General features: G+C 39.2%; 1 protein-coding gene across 2 annotated transcripts in view; it reads left to right on the top strand.

The window, feature by feature from the left end:
* SEPTIN14 (septin 14) overlaps window positions 1-14,421 on the top strand; it is a 193,132-nt gene extending 178,711 nt beyond the window's left edge. For both annotated transcript variants that reach the window (XM_032872342.1, XM_032872341.1), the window contains exon 11: window positions 13,976-14,421. In XM_032872342.1, the coding sequence (XP_032728233.1) occupies window positions 13,976-14,155 (180 nt within the window). In that variant the 3' untranslated portion in view covers window positions 14,156-14,421. The remainder of the gene's footprint in view (window positions 1-13,975) is intronic.
* Window positions 14,422-15,094: the final 673 nt, after the last annotated feature.

Genomic DNA, 15,094 nt, shown 5'->3' with positions numbered 1-15,094 from the left:
ATTGCTTCATTGCCCAGATTAGAGAAGTTCTTAGCTAGAATTTGCTCAACTATATCATCTAGTCCTCTCTCTCTCTACACCCACCCCCCCTTAGGGATCCCAATAATTCTGACATTGGAACATTTCATGGCATCTTTTATTTCTCTAATTCTGTTTTCAAGGATTCTAAGTTGTTTGTTCCAGGCCTCCTCCTGCTCCTTCATTTCTATTAGTTTGTCTTCAATATCACTAATTCATTCTTCTACCTCATTTACCCTAACTATTAGAGAATTTGGATTAGATTGTGTCTTATTGATAGCATTTTTAAATTCTGCCACATCTTCTCTCACTTCTGTCCTTAACAAATCTATGTTGCCATTAATACTTTTCTCCAGCCTGACTATTGTCTTCCTAGCTGCTACCCTAAGGTCTATTTCTGATATCTTGCTTACATCCATATCCATCAGATCTTCTGGAGATACCATTGTCTCTGGGTCTTTTCTTTGTTGGAAATTCCTCCTTTTTATCATTCTATGGAGTTGTGGTTGAGGGCTGTATAGGTGAAAATATCAAGCATCCTTCAGGCAACGGGCACCCTGGGACATTTTGGAGTAATCAGAAGTCACGACCAAAAAGAAAGAAAGAAAAAGAGATCTAACCAAAATGAGCCCCAAGAGTAAGATTTATAAAGTACAAAAACATAACAAACAAACAAAAGTCCAAGAAAAGAAAAGGGAAAAAAACCAAACAGAACAAACAAAACCCCCAGACCAAATGAACCCCAGAGTAAGATTTATAAAGTATGGAAACAAAAGGAAACAGAGAAACAAAAAGACCAACAAAAGAAAAAAATCCAAAATAAAAAGGTGGAAGGATGGTTATAATCCCTTGGTGTGGGTGAGGAAGTGTATTTCAGTTCTTCCTGGGTGTATCTTGTTATCTTTGTTAGAGAACACAACTTTTCAGAGATACAGGGAAATTAAAGCTGATGTATATATAAAGGTAATATTGAATAGGAAAAAAAGCTTATATCTATCTATCTATCTATCTATCTATATAAAAGAAAGAAAAAGAAAGGAAAAAGTCTATGTATGAAAAAGTTCAAGTTAAAAAGTTACTATGTAATATGTTGTATTAAACATCCATAGTCTCTCATGGTTCATCTCCCCCACCAATTTCCCTAACTCCCTTCTCCTCTCCATCTCCCCATGTCCTCCATGTTATTTCTTATGCTCCACAAACAAGCAAAACCATATGATAATTGACTTATTTCACTTAGCATAATCTTTTCCAGTCCCACCCATGCTGATACAAAAGTTGGGTATTCATCCTTTCTGATGGAGGCATAACCCTCTATAGTATATATGGACTGTATCTTCTTTATCCATTCATCCATTGAAGGGCATCTTGGTTCTTTCCACAGTTTGGCAACTGTGGCCCTTGCTGCTATGAACACTGGGGTACAGATGGCCCTTCTTTTCACTACATCTGTATCTTTGGGGTAAATACCCAATAGTGCAATTGAAGCGTCATAGGGAAACTCTATTTTTAATTTCTTACGGAATCTCCACACTGTTTTCCAAAGTGGCTGCACCAACTTGCATTCCCACCAACAGTGTAAGAGGGTTCCACTTTCTCCACATCCTCTCCAACACACGTTTTTTTACTGTCTTGTTAATTTTTGCCTTTCTAACTGGTATAAGGTCATATATCAATGTGGTTTTGATTTGTATTTCCCTGATGGCTAGTGATGATGAACATTTTCTCATGGGTCTGGTAGCCATTTGTATGTCTTCTTTGGAGAAGTGTCTGTTCGTGTCTTTTGCCCATTTTTTTTGGGGGGGGGGTTGTGATTATCTGTTTTGTGTGTGTTGAGTTTGAGGAGTTCTTTATAGATCTTGATTATCAACCCTTTGTCTGTAGTGTCATTTGCAAATATCTTCTCCCTTTCTGTGGATTGCCTCTTTGTTTTTTGGACTGTTTCCTTTGCTGTGCAGAAGCTTTTGATCTTGATGAAGTCCCAAAAGTTCATTTTCGCTTTTGTTTCCTTTGCCTTTGGTGACATATCTTGAAAGAAGTTGCTGTGCCTATATTCTCCTCTAGGATTTGGATGGATTCTTGCCTCACATTGAGGTATTTTATACATTTTGAGTTTATCTTTGTGTATGGTGTAAGAGAATGGTTGAGTTTCATTCTTCTATATATAGCTGTCCAGTTTTCCCAGCACCATTTACTGAAGAGACTGTCTTTTTTACTGAATATTTTTTCCTGCTTTGCCAAAGATTATTTTACCACTGAGTTGTGGGTCCATATCTGGGCTCTCTACTCTGTTCCACTGGTCTATGTGCCTGTTTTTGTGCCAGTACCATGCTGTCTTGGTGATCACAGCTTTGTAGTAAAGCTTGAAATCAGGCAACGTGATGCCCCCAGTTTTGTTTTTCTCTTTCAACATTTCCTTAGAAATTCGTGGTCTCCTCTGGTTCCATACAAATTTTAGGATTGTTTGTTCCAGCTCTTTAAAAAATGTCGGTGGAATTTTGATCGGCATGGCATTGAAAGTATTGATTGTTCTAGGCAGTATAGACATTTTAACAATGTTTATTCCTCTGATCGATGAGCATGGAATTGTCTTCCATCAGTTTGTGTCTTTAGTTTCTTTCATGAGTGATCTGTAGTTCCTTGAGTACAGATCCTTTACCTCTTTGGTTAGGTTTATTCCCAGGTATCTTATGGTTCTTGGTGCTATAGTAAATGGGATCAATTCTCTAATTTCCCTTTCTGTGTTTTCATAGTTAGTGTATAAGAAAGCAACTGATTTCTGTACATTGATTTTGTATCCTGCCACATTACTGAATTGCTGTATGAGTTCTGTAGTTATGGGGGTGGAGTCTTTTGGGTTTTCCATATAAAGTATCATGTCATCTGCGAAGAGAGTTTGACTTCTTCTTTGCCAAATTGAATACCTTTTATTTCTTTTTGTTGTCTGATTGCTGTTGCTAGGACTTCTAGTACTATGTTGAACCACAGTGGTGAGAGTGAACATCCTTGTTGTGTTCCTGATCTCAATGGGAAGACTGTCAGCTTTTTCCCATTGAGAATGATATTCACTGTGGGTTTTTCATAGATAGATTTTACAAAGTTGAGGAATGTTCCCTCTATCCCTATACTCTGAAGTGTTTTAATCAGGAATGGATGCTGTATTTTGTCAAATGCTTTTTCTGCATCAATTGAGATGACCATGTGTTTCTTATCTCTTCTCTTATTGGTTTGTTCTATCACATCAATTGATTTGAGAATGTTGAACCACCCTTGCATCCCAGTGATAAATCCCACCTGGTCATGGTGGATAATGTTTTTAATGTAGTGTTGGATCCTGTTAGCTAGGATCTTGTTGAGAATCTTGGCATCCAAATTCATCAGGGATATTGGTCTGAAGTTTTCCTTTTTGATGGAGTCTTTGCTTGGTTTGGGGTCAGGGTAATGTTGGCTTCATAGAAAGAGTCTGCAAGTTTTCCTTCTGTTTCTATTTTTTTAAACAGCTTCAGAAGAATTGGTATTATTTCTTCTTTTAATGTTTGTTAGACTTCCCCAGAGAATCTGTCAGGTCCTGGGCTCTTATTTTTTGGGAGGTTTTTATCACTGCTTCAGTCTCGTTATTAGATATTAGTCTATTCAGGTTGTCAATTTCTTCCTGTTTCAGTCTTGGAAGTTTATAAAAGTTTCCAGGTGTGCATCCCTTTCTCCTAGGTTGCTTAACTTATTGACATATAACTGTTGATAATAATTTCCTTGGTGTTTCCTTGGTGTTAGTCATGATCTCTGCCCTTTCATTCATAATTTTATTAATCTGGATCCTCTTTCTTTTCTTTTGGATTACTTGGCCAGTGGTTTATCGATCTTATTGATTCTTTCAAAGAACAGATTCTAGTTTTGTGTTGTGTCCTACTGTATCTCTAGTGTCTATCTCATTGATCTCTGCTCTAATCTTGATTATTCCCTTCTTATGTGTGGGGTTGGCTTATTTTGTTGTTAATTTTCCAGTTCTTTAAGGTGTAAAGAGAACTGGTGTATTCTGGATTTATCAGTTTTTTTGAGTGAGGCTTGGATGGCTGTGTATTTCTCCCTTAGGACTGCCTTTGCCATATCCCATAGGTTTTGGACCAATATGTCTTCAGTCTCATTGGTTTCCATGAATTGTTAAAGTTCCTCTTTGATTTTCTGGTTGATCCAGACATTCTTAAGCAGGGTGGTCTTTAGCTTCCAAGTGTTTGAATTCCTTCCAAGCTTTTTCTTGTGGTTGAGTTCCAGTTTCAAAGCATTTTGGTCTAAGAATATGCAGGGAATAATCTCAATCTTTTAGTATCAGTTGAGCCCTGATTTGTGACCCAGTATGTGGTCTGTTCTGGGCAAGTTCCTTGTACACTCAAGAAGAATGAGTATTCTGTTGTTTTAGGGTGGCATGTTCTGTATATATCTATGAAGTCCATCTGGTCTAATGTGTCATTCAAAGCTGTTTCTTTATTGATTTTCAGCTTGGATGATCTGTTACCAAAAGCGGTATGTTAAGATCCCCTACTATTAATGTATTCATATCAATATGACTCTTTATTTTGACTAACAGTTGGCTTAAGTAGTTGGCTGCTCCCATGTTGGGAGCATTATATTTACAATTGTTAGATCTTCTCAGTGGATAGACCCTTTAAAGATGATGTAGTGTCCTTCTGTATCTCTGACTACAGTCTCTAGTTTAAAATCAGGTTTATTTGATATGAGAATCGCTACCCCAGCTTTCTTTTGAGGCCTGTTGGTATGAAAGATGCTTCTCCATCCCTTCTCTTTCAGTCTGGATGTATCTTTAGGTTCCAAAGGGGTCTCTTGTAGATAACATATGGATGGGTCTTTTCATTTTATCCAATCTGCAACCCTGTGCCATTTTATGGGAGCATCTAGGCTGTTCATGTTGAGAGTGGTTATTGAAAGATATGTTTTTGTTGACATCATGTTGCTGGTGAAGTCCTTGTTTCTATAGATTGTCTCTGTAAATTTCTGTTCTCTATTGGGTTCTTTCTTCTTTTATAGAACCCTCCCTTAATATTTCTTGTAGTGCCAGCTTGGTTGTCACCTACTCTTTTAAACCTTGCCAGTCATGGAAGCTCTTTATCTCTCCATCCATTTTGAATGTCAACCTTGCTGGATAAAATATTCTCGGGTGCATGTTCTTTCCATTTAGTGCCCTGAATATGTCTTGCCAGCCCTTTCTGGCTTGTCAGGTTTCTGTGGAGAAGTCTGATGTTTTTCTGATGGACCTTCCTCTATATGTAAGGAAATTCTTCCCCCCAACTGTCCTCAGAAACTCTTATCTAAAATTTCAATTCGTCAGTTTCATAATTAAATGCCTCAAGGTCTTTCTGGATTTGTTTATCTTGGGGGGTGTTCTTTCTGCTTCTAGGACATGTACGCTTGTTCCATTCCCCAGACTGGGAAAATTTTCATCCAGAATTTATTCAACTATATCTTCTAGTCTCTGTCTTTTTCCACTCCCTCAGGGATCCCAATTATTCTGACATTGGAACATTTTATGGCATCATTTATTTCCCTAATTCTGTTTTCATGGCTTCTAAGCTGTTTGTTCCATGCCTCCTCCTGATCCTTTTTCTCTATCAGTTTGTCCTCTAGATCACTAATTCTGTCTTCTGCCTCTGTTACCCTGGCTGTTAGAATATTTAGATTAGATTGGATCTCACTGATAGCATTTTTAACTTCTGCCCTGGTAGCTCTCACTTCTGCCCTTAGAGATTCTATGTTGTCACTAAAGGTTTTCTCCAACCTAGCCATTGCCTGAATAATTGTTACCCTGAATTCCCTTTCTGACATACTGCTTATGTCCACATCCGATAGTTCTGTGGGAGAAGGCACAGTCTCTGAATTTTTCCTCTCTTGGGTGTTCCTCCTCCTAGTCATTTTAGTGAGAGGTGGTTGAGGGGATGTATGGCTGAATATATCAACCATGATCCAGGCAAGGTGCACCCTGGAAAGTTTTGGAGCAATCAGAAGAAAGAAAAAGAAAAAAAAGAAAGAGAGAGAGAAAAAAAAGAAAAACCCAGCCAAAATGAGACCCCAAAGTAAGATATATAAACAAAAACAGACAAACAAAAAGACCCACAAAAGTAAATGACAAGAACCCAGTCAAAATGAACTGTAAGAATAAGATTTATATAATACCAGAACAAAACAAATACACAGAAACACTGACAGAAGAAAAAGCTGGGAGGGTGGTTATAAATCCTTGATGTGGGTGAGGAAGTTTATTTTGTCTCTTCCTTGGTATATTTTGTTATTTTTGTTAAAGGAATCAGCTTTCCAGAGATAAAGGGAGATTAAAACTGGTTTATATATAGGGGTAGTATTGAATAGGGATAAAGGATTATCTTGAAGCTTGTATCTATATGTATTTAAAAGAAAAAAAAAGAAAAAAAACACAGGTACATGTATGGAAAAAGTTCAAGTTAAAACATTATGGAGTATGTTGTATTAAACTTAGTTGTACTGGTATATAGGTTAAAGAAATTAAAAGAGCAAGAATCATGAGAACGAATTTTTAAAAAAGTTGTATCTATGAAATATACAGGTTTTAGGGCAATACCAGGAGCTTAATATATTGTTTTCTCCTGATGTTGGGGTTTTACAGTTTTATGGGCCCCTGTGGTGGTTGTCCTCTCATTCTTTTGGCTTGCTTTCTAGGGGAGGGTCCTGCCTCATTGTTTTTCAGTCAGTCTTGCTTGGGTTGAGTCCTCCTGCCCCCTATCAAGGGGCTGGTCTCTGTGAAACCGGTTTTTCAGGCTTTTGTTCTCCGGAGGTTTTTTGTTCTTTGGCAGCTTTTTGTGGCTTTTTGGCTTTTTGGAGGTTTAGTGTAAAGCAAACTACACCCAGACCTCCATCTCAGAGAGAAGCCTCAGTCTGCTCCACTCTGGGTGGTCCAGAACACACAGACTTCCCCTCTGCAAACTCCACTGAGCTGTGTGACCTCCCACAGGCAGTGCACGTCCCCAGTCACCATCTCAGGGTTTGCTTGAAGTGCCCACTTGTCTCTGCACCCCTGCACCACTAAAACCATGAGCAATATTGGTCCAGGGAGCCCACTTCTGCTGGCTGCCCTTGCTGGGACTGCTGCCAGGTGTGCTCAGTCATGGGGCTGCAGCAGCTAAGAGATCCAGACTAGAGATCAAGCTGAGTTCCTTCAGGCATAGGCTGGGAGTGTCCAGCATCTGGAAACCTGGCCGGTCCTAGAGACTGCGAGCTAGCACCCACATCAAGGTCTCTCAGGCATGGGATGTGGAGGGGAGCGCAGTCAGATCCTAGTCATGCAGTGTGTGGAGTGCAAAAGGGTGTGGTTCTAGAGAATGCCCACCAGACTCCCTCAAATGTGGGCCGGGGTGGTCCCAGCTGAGCAGTGGTACAAGCAGTGCACAGCCGGGGGCTCAAGGACCAGGAACTGGAGGCTCTGCTGCACTCTCTCCTTCATGGGTGGCTGCTGGCAGTGGCTGCCCTGGATTCATGGGCTTAGGCCCGTGCCCATGACCATCCAATTCTACCAGTTGCACCTTAAGATTTTTTGCTCTTTTTAAGTGCTTTTAACCAGACACAAGAGCATGAGTGTTTTTCCACTCTATGCTTAAAAATGGTCATTTTAAATTTATTTCATCAGTATTTTATCATTTTCAGAGTATAGATCTTTCACCTCTTTTGTTAGGCTTACTCCTAGATATCTTATTATTTTGGTGCAATTATAAATCAGATTTTTTTAAAAAATTCTCCTTCTGATGTTTCATTATTGGTGTGTAGACATGCAGCAGATTTGTGTACATTGATTTTGTATCATGAGAAAGTACTGAATTCTCTTATTAGTTTTAGCAGTTTTGGGGGGATCTTTCAGGTTTTCCATATAGAGTATAATGTCTTCTGCAAATGCTGAAAGTTTTACTTCTTGCTTGCTGTCTTGGATGACATTTATTTCTTTTTTGTTGTCTGATTGCTATGGCTAGGACTTCTGGTACTATATTAAATAAGAGTGGTGAGAGTGGACATCCCTGTTTGTTCCTGACTATAGAGGGAAAGCTCTGTTTTCTCCCTTAAGGATTATATTAGTGGTAGGTTTTAAATATATGGGCTTTATTATGTTGAATTACATTCCTTCTAATCCTACTTTGTTGGGGGTTTTTTTAATGAATTGATATACTTTTTCATTTGCTTTTTCTGCCTCTATGGAAAAGGTCATATGGTTCTTATCCTTTCTTTTACTACTATAGTGTATCACATTGATTGATTTGTATATATTGAACCACCTTTGCAGCTCAGGAATAAATCCCACTTGATTGTGGTAAATGGTATTCTTAATGTATTGTTGGATTTGTTTTGCCAGTATTTTACTGATAATTTTTGCATCTGTGTTCATAAAGGATATTGGCTTTTAGTTCTCTTTTTTTATTAGAGTCCTTATCTGTTGTGGTATCAGGGTAATGCTGGCCTCATAGAATGAATTTCAAAGTTTTTCTTCCTCTTCTGTGTTTTGGAATAGTCTGAGAAGACAAGATATTAACTCCTCTTTAAGTGTTTGGTAAAATTTGCCTGGGAAATCATCTGGTCCTGGAAGTCTGTTTGTTGGGAGTTTTCTGATTATTGATTCAATTTTTTTGCAGGCTATTGGTCTGTTCAGGTTTTCTATTTATTCCTGTTTCAGTTTTGATATCCAAATGGACTTTATCCATTTATTCTCAATTATCCAATTTGTTGGCATATAATTTCTCATAATATTCTCTTATAATTTTTCGTGTTCCTACAGTTCTTATTTCTCCTGCATCATTTATGATTTTATTTATCCAGGTCCTGTCTCTATACTTTTTGATAAGTCTGGCTAGGGGTTTATCAATAGTATTAAGTTTTTCAAGGAACTAGATCTTAATGTCATTGATCTGTTCTACTGTTTTTGTTTCTATATCATTTATTTCTGCTTGATCTGTTCTACTGTTTTTGTTTCTCTATCATTTATTTCTGCTCTAATCTTCATTATCTCCTTCCTCCTGCTGGCTTTAGGAATAATTTTTGTTCTTTTTCTACCTTCCTTATGTGTAAGGTTATGTTCCTTATTTGAGATTTTCCTTATTTGCTTGTTGAGGTAGGCCCATATTACTCTATCCTTCCCTGTTAGGACCACTCTAAGTGCATCCCATAGGTTTTTGATGGTTGTGTTTTCATTATCATTTGTTTCCATGTATTTTTAAAATTTCCTCTTTGTTTCCTGTTTTATCCATTCATTGTTTAGTAGAAAGTTGCTTAACCTCCATGTATTCATGGTCTTCCCAGATTTTTTCTTGTGATTGATTTCTAGTTTCATAATATTGTGGTTAGAAAAGGTGCATGGTCTGATTTCAGTCTTTTTGTACCTATTCAGCCATGATTTGTGACCTAATAAGTGATCTATTTTGGAGAATGTCTCATCTGCAGTAGAAAAGAACACGTATTCTGCTGTTTTAGGATAAAATGCTCCAAATATATCTGTGAAGTCCATCTGGCCCAGTGTGTCATTCAAAGTCCTTGTTTTCTTGTTGACTTTCTGTTTAGATGATATGTTCATTGCTGTAAGAGTGGTGTTAAAGTCTTCTACTATTGTAATATTATCAGTGAGTTCTGTTATGTTTGTTATTAATTGACTTATATATTTCACTGCTCCTAAGTTAGGGACATAAATATTTTACAATTGTTAAATCTTCTTTTTGGGTAGATCTCTTTATTATGATATAGTGTCCTTCTTCATCTCTTATTACTGTCTTTGGTTTAAAAGATTTTTAAATTTTTATTTATTTATTTATTTTATTAAGATCTTTTATTTACTTATTAGAGAGAGTGAGTGAGAGAGAGAGAGAGAGAGAGAGCACAACAACAGGGACAGAGGGAGAGGGAGAAGCAGACTCCTCTGCTGAGCAGGGAGCCTGATGCAGGGCTTGATCCCAGGACCCTGGGATCATGACTTGAGCCAAAGACAGAGGGTTAACAGACTGAACTACCCAGGTGCCCCAACAGTCCTTGGTTTAAAATTTAGTTTGTCTCCTCTAAGGATGGCTTCTCCAGGTTTCTTTTGATGTCCATTAGCATGATAAATGATTCCCCACCCCTTCAGTTTCAATCTGGAGGTGTCTTTGGGTCTAAAATGAGTCTCTTATAAACATCATGGTGATGGGTCTTTTGTTTTTTATTCATTATGATACCCTACTTCTATGCCTTTTGATTGGAGCATTTAGTCCATTTATATTCAGAGTAATTACTGAAAGACATGAATTTAGTGCCATTGTATTACCTGTAAAGTTGCTGATTCAAAACTCCACACTTCAGAGACCCTGGAAAGGCAGACCCACACTGATTCTCTGGGGAGGTTTTCCCAATGTTGTGGCTAGTGCTGCCTTGTAGCAGAAGATAGTGGCAGGATCATGTAGCACTTTGGAGCTTATGGTGAATTGCAACACACATGGCACTAAGGTTTGTAGCTCTCAGCTGGTGTCTGTTCCTGTACTGGTGGGCCAGATCTTTTGATGGTGCCCTCAGGGTCCATTGCCTGTGGGGAGGCCCTGTAATCTCTCCCAAATGCACTCAAGTTCTCAATCTGTGGCTGGAGTTGGCTTGTCACAGAAAGCAGTGTATGAGATTTTATAGTAAATTGCAATACCCAGCCAGAACTGTCAGCATCTGTACCTCTCAGCCAGTATCTTTGTTCCTATACTGGTGGGCAGGACCCTTTAATGATACCCACAGGACCTTTGCCCACAGAGAGGCCATGTCACCTCTCCCAAATGCACTCCAGGCAGGGGAACTGCTTCTCAAGGGGGAGCTGAGGCTGCCAGCTGCTGGGGCTAAGCTCTGCTCCCACACAAGGACACCACTCAGTTCCCTACGCATGAAACTGGGTGTGTTGCAAACTTCCCATACCTCAGAATCTGTGTTCTGCTGTCTACAGAAAACTGGTGGTAATGTAAGCCTCTCTTTTCCCTCCATGAATGGTTTTGAGCGATAGCTTTCTTGTGCATATTTTAACTGTGTGAAAGACACCTGTCTGTTTTTTCACTTTTTTCTCTTCCATCTCTCTTTTTCCATGCTTTTTCTCTCTCTTCTCTTCTCTCTTGCTACTCCCTCTTCATTCAGGGCTTCCTTTCTTGGGGAGCACCCTCTGCTCTTTTCTCCCATGGATCAACTCTCCACAGTTCCTACCTTCTGTGGGTGTTTAGAATGATCCAATCTTGGGGCGCCTGGGTGGCTCCGTGGATTAAGCCACTGCCTTTGACTTGGGTCATGATCTCAGGGTCCTGGGATCGAGCCCCTGCATCAGGATCTCTGCTCAGCAGGGAGCCTGCTTCCCACCCCCCCGCCTACTTGTGATCTCTCTGTCAAATAAATGAATAAAATCTTAAAGAAAAAGAGAATAATCCAATCTTTATCTGGCTGTGTTCCAATGACAAGGCAGGCTTAGGGTCACCCCACTCCTCTGCCATCTTACCTCTTTTCCTTTTTTTAAAACTCTTTTATCTCTGTGGTAAGGGTCTCATTGATGTCTTCTATTCTTTTCTGAAGCCCAATGAGTGTCCTTATGACTGGTCCTTTAAATTCTCCATTAGGCATGTTACCTATATTTTTGCTTCACTCTATGACTTGATTTTACTTTGTTCTTTAATTTGGGATAAATCCTTTTGTTTTGGTATTTTGACCAAGTCTCTACCTTCTTCTCTGTGTTAGAAGGTCTAGTTATGTCTCTTGCTCCTGAAGTAATGGTCTTATGAAGAAAAGATCATGTAGTGCCCAGGTCTGGCCTTCAGAGAGTGTCTCCAGCATGTCCTGTGTGCACTCTGCTGTTGTGTTTTGGATAATCTATCCATGAGGCCATTCCTCTGCAGGGGCACTCCTTGCCAAGAGTGGGCGGTGTTTGGTCTCTGGTCTGAATGTGGTGAGGTTTAACTAGATGTGCTCTGGTCTGCTTGTGAAATGAGACCAGACACTGTTTCCTTCAGAACTAAGGCCCTGAAGTGCTCGGTGGGGTGGTATGGGGGGAAGTTTGTGCTGGTGTCCTGAGGGAGGGGCCCACTACACTGAGGGAAGCTTGACTAAGAAGAGCAGTCCTGCTAGAATGCAGAGGGGTGGGCTTGGTGTAAGGAACTTAGGAAGCCAGTGTCAGTGTTGTATCTGTTCCAGCATGTGGCTCTGTGTTTATGCTGAGGAACTTGTAGGCAAATGGTGCCAGCCAGCTCCTTTGTTCCTGGAGAGAAGTCTCAGTGAATGCTGCCTCTCAGGTATGCACTCTGAGAAGAATAAATAATCTTTCACCTATGTGCCCCAGGTGTTCTTCAGATTGCTGTTTCCAAGCAATATGCCCCTGGGTTGTCTGTATATCTTCTCTCCAGGAGTAGGGCAGTGCCCTCAGGGGTCTATCCCAACCAAGCCTGCTGGCCTTTAAAACTCCAGGCTTTAAGCCTCACAGTTTGCAAGAACTCACAAAGCTCAGTCACTCTTACTTTCCAAACCAATGGCTTTGGGGAAAGGTTCTCCTGGTGTGTTCCCCTACGTGGTCCTCTGTTTCATGCCATTTCTCTGTGAAAACAGCTCTCTGCCCTTCACAGCACCTGTGATCCATTTCTCCCCAAAATCACATCTCCACACCTCCTACCTTTTCAATGTGGCCTCCTCTCTCCCTTTAGTTGTGGAGTTTGTTCTGTCACTCTTGAGGTTGATTTTTGGCATGTTTAGATAGTTATTTAGGTGTGTTTGTGGGATTAGGTAAGCCTCAGGTCCTCCTATTCCACTGCTATTTTACTTCCAAGACTCACTCTTCCATGTTTAGGTGAAACTTTTTTTTTTTTTTTTCCTTTCTGGTTTTGCCCTCATTTATAGATACCAGACTGTCTCATCCCCATCTTTTCTAATTGTGTGTAGATACTCATTTCCTTTCCAGGGATGAAAATATAATTCTAAGAGATATCCAACTTCAGCAGAGGAAAAAGTAATCTTTGTTTTTACACCATGGATCTCAAAATTTGCTGCATGTTAAAATCACCTAGGAATTTTTAAAAGCTGTGACGTTCAGGTTTCCACTCCAGATAGTGCGATGCAACTGATCTATGTACAACACGTGCACTGGGAGATTTGCAAGCTTACTGAATGATTCTAATGGGCATCTAGAGTTGAGAACCCCTAGTATTAACAATGTTCTTGTGTTCTTTATAGCCATATAAATTAGCTAATTAATATTATGGCAGTTTAAGTTCCTAGTTTGTTTGCTTTTCAAAAGATTAAACTGAAAATAAGGCTGTCCTTCATACTTTTACATCATAGTAACCATAACTCTAAAAATAATATGTCCTCTGATGCATACAAGCAATCCTTATGTTGAATAAATTCATGCTAAAGACGCAGGCTTTTCTGTAATGGAAAGTAAGGTGATATTATTTCCTTCCTATGGTTAATTGGGCTCATTTTAAGTACCACAGATTAAATAAGATCTCAGAAGCAAGTAAAAAGTAACTGAATGAGGTTTTTGTTTCTTCCTATAATTATGCTAAAGAATGCCTTTATCAATTAAATGTCAAAAATATTTTATAATCCATGTCATATTTTAATGTATGTACTTTTAGTGGACAGGGATTTATCAAATTTTAGTCAAAGAGATTTATGGTAAAATGTAGAGTTAAAAATATCACCTCATTAGGGAAAATTTCTACAATTGAGTGTTTTCCATAACTTTGTGTTTTATTCCATTTGGTTCAATGGGGACACATTTAAAATTAAAAGAAATTCCATACCTGATTTTTTACTTTAGATATGAAACTTTGAAACTGTTATTAATATCAAGCTCTACTCTGATGTAGTCTGTTTGATAACCAGTAGAAAAGACAAGCATGTTCCTGGGAATGTGCCACTTGGGAAGAGTGCTTTGAGTCATAACTGCACATTTGTTCCCCAGCTACAGGAAAAGTTTGAGCATCTTAAAAGAGTCCAGCAAGAAGAGACAATGAAACTTGAGGAGGAGAGAAGACAATTGGAAGAAGAAATAATAGATTTTTATAAAATGAAGGCTGTTTCTGAAACATTACAGACTCAAGTGTGCACCAATATAAAGAAGGAAAAAGAGCGTAAGAAGTAGTCCTCTCTTACACTTCTGTGTATGGTAGAACCTATCAATCTCAATTCTATCTTCCAGTGAGATGATCTTTACAGTACTTAACTGTACTAGTTTTTAAAATTTGTTTTATTATTGTATATGTTCACCAACTAGAATGTTAACTCCTCAAGAGCAGGTACCTTGACCATCTTGTTAGATTCTGTATCCTCAGTGTTTATAATAAAGACTAGCACAGAATTTCCACTCAATAAATATTCACTAAAATGAAAAAAAAAATCAAAGGAATATATAGCACAGTGTAAATAGCGTTGATAAGCTGTGAGATTTTTTTAAACTATACCTCTGGCTGTACTTCCAGTGCACATCTTAAAATATATCTGAATATAAGTAGGGGATTTGTTTAAAAAACAAAAAGAAAGAAAGAAAGAACTAGGGGATTTGTTTATGAGCCATAGGCATAAAATACGGCATAAAACAATCTAATATTGGGAGAGAAGAGTTAAGATGGTGAAGAAGTAGGGGGATTCTGGGCTTTTCTTGTCCCTCAAACACAGTTGTATTGAGGCCAGATCACTTGGAACACCCAGGAAATTGATCTGAGGATTGGAAGAAGGATCTCCACAGTTGGAGGCAGGTGTGAGGTACATGGAAGTGATTTGGGGGAGAGAAAAGCTGCTGTGCTGCAGAATGGAGGGAACCCTTTCCACAGAGAGAAAAGGGAGATTGGGAGAGAAGTGTTGAGAGAGTTAGGTGTCAGGTTCTGGCAAGAAGAAACCTGGGGGGAACGGAGTGGCACAGGTTTTTCCACAGTGTGTGGAACTCATGCTCAGGGATTTTGAAAACAACATTACTTTTGTAGGAGCAGAGCTGTAGCATCCACTCCTGGAAAGAAGGAGGGCTCTGGCCTGGGAGTGCACAGAGAGTGGTATAGGGATCAATCACCAGGGAGGCTCTGGGAGA

This window comes from Lontra canadensis, unplaced genomic scaffold (assembly GCF_010015895.1).
Source record: "Lontra canadensis isolate GAN:19392208 unplaced genomic scaffold, GSC_riverotter_1.0 scaffold45, whole genome shotgun sequence".
NCBI lineage: Eukaryota > Metazoa > Chordata > Mammalia > Carnivora > Mustelidae > Lontra > Lontra canadensis.
The sequence above is the reverse complement of the archived record's forward strand: the minus strand, read 5'-3'. Positions and strand labels throughout refer to the sequence as shown.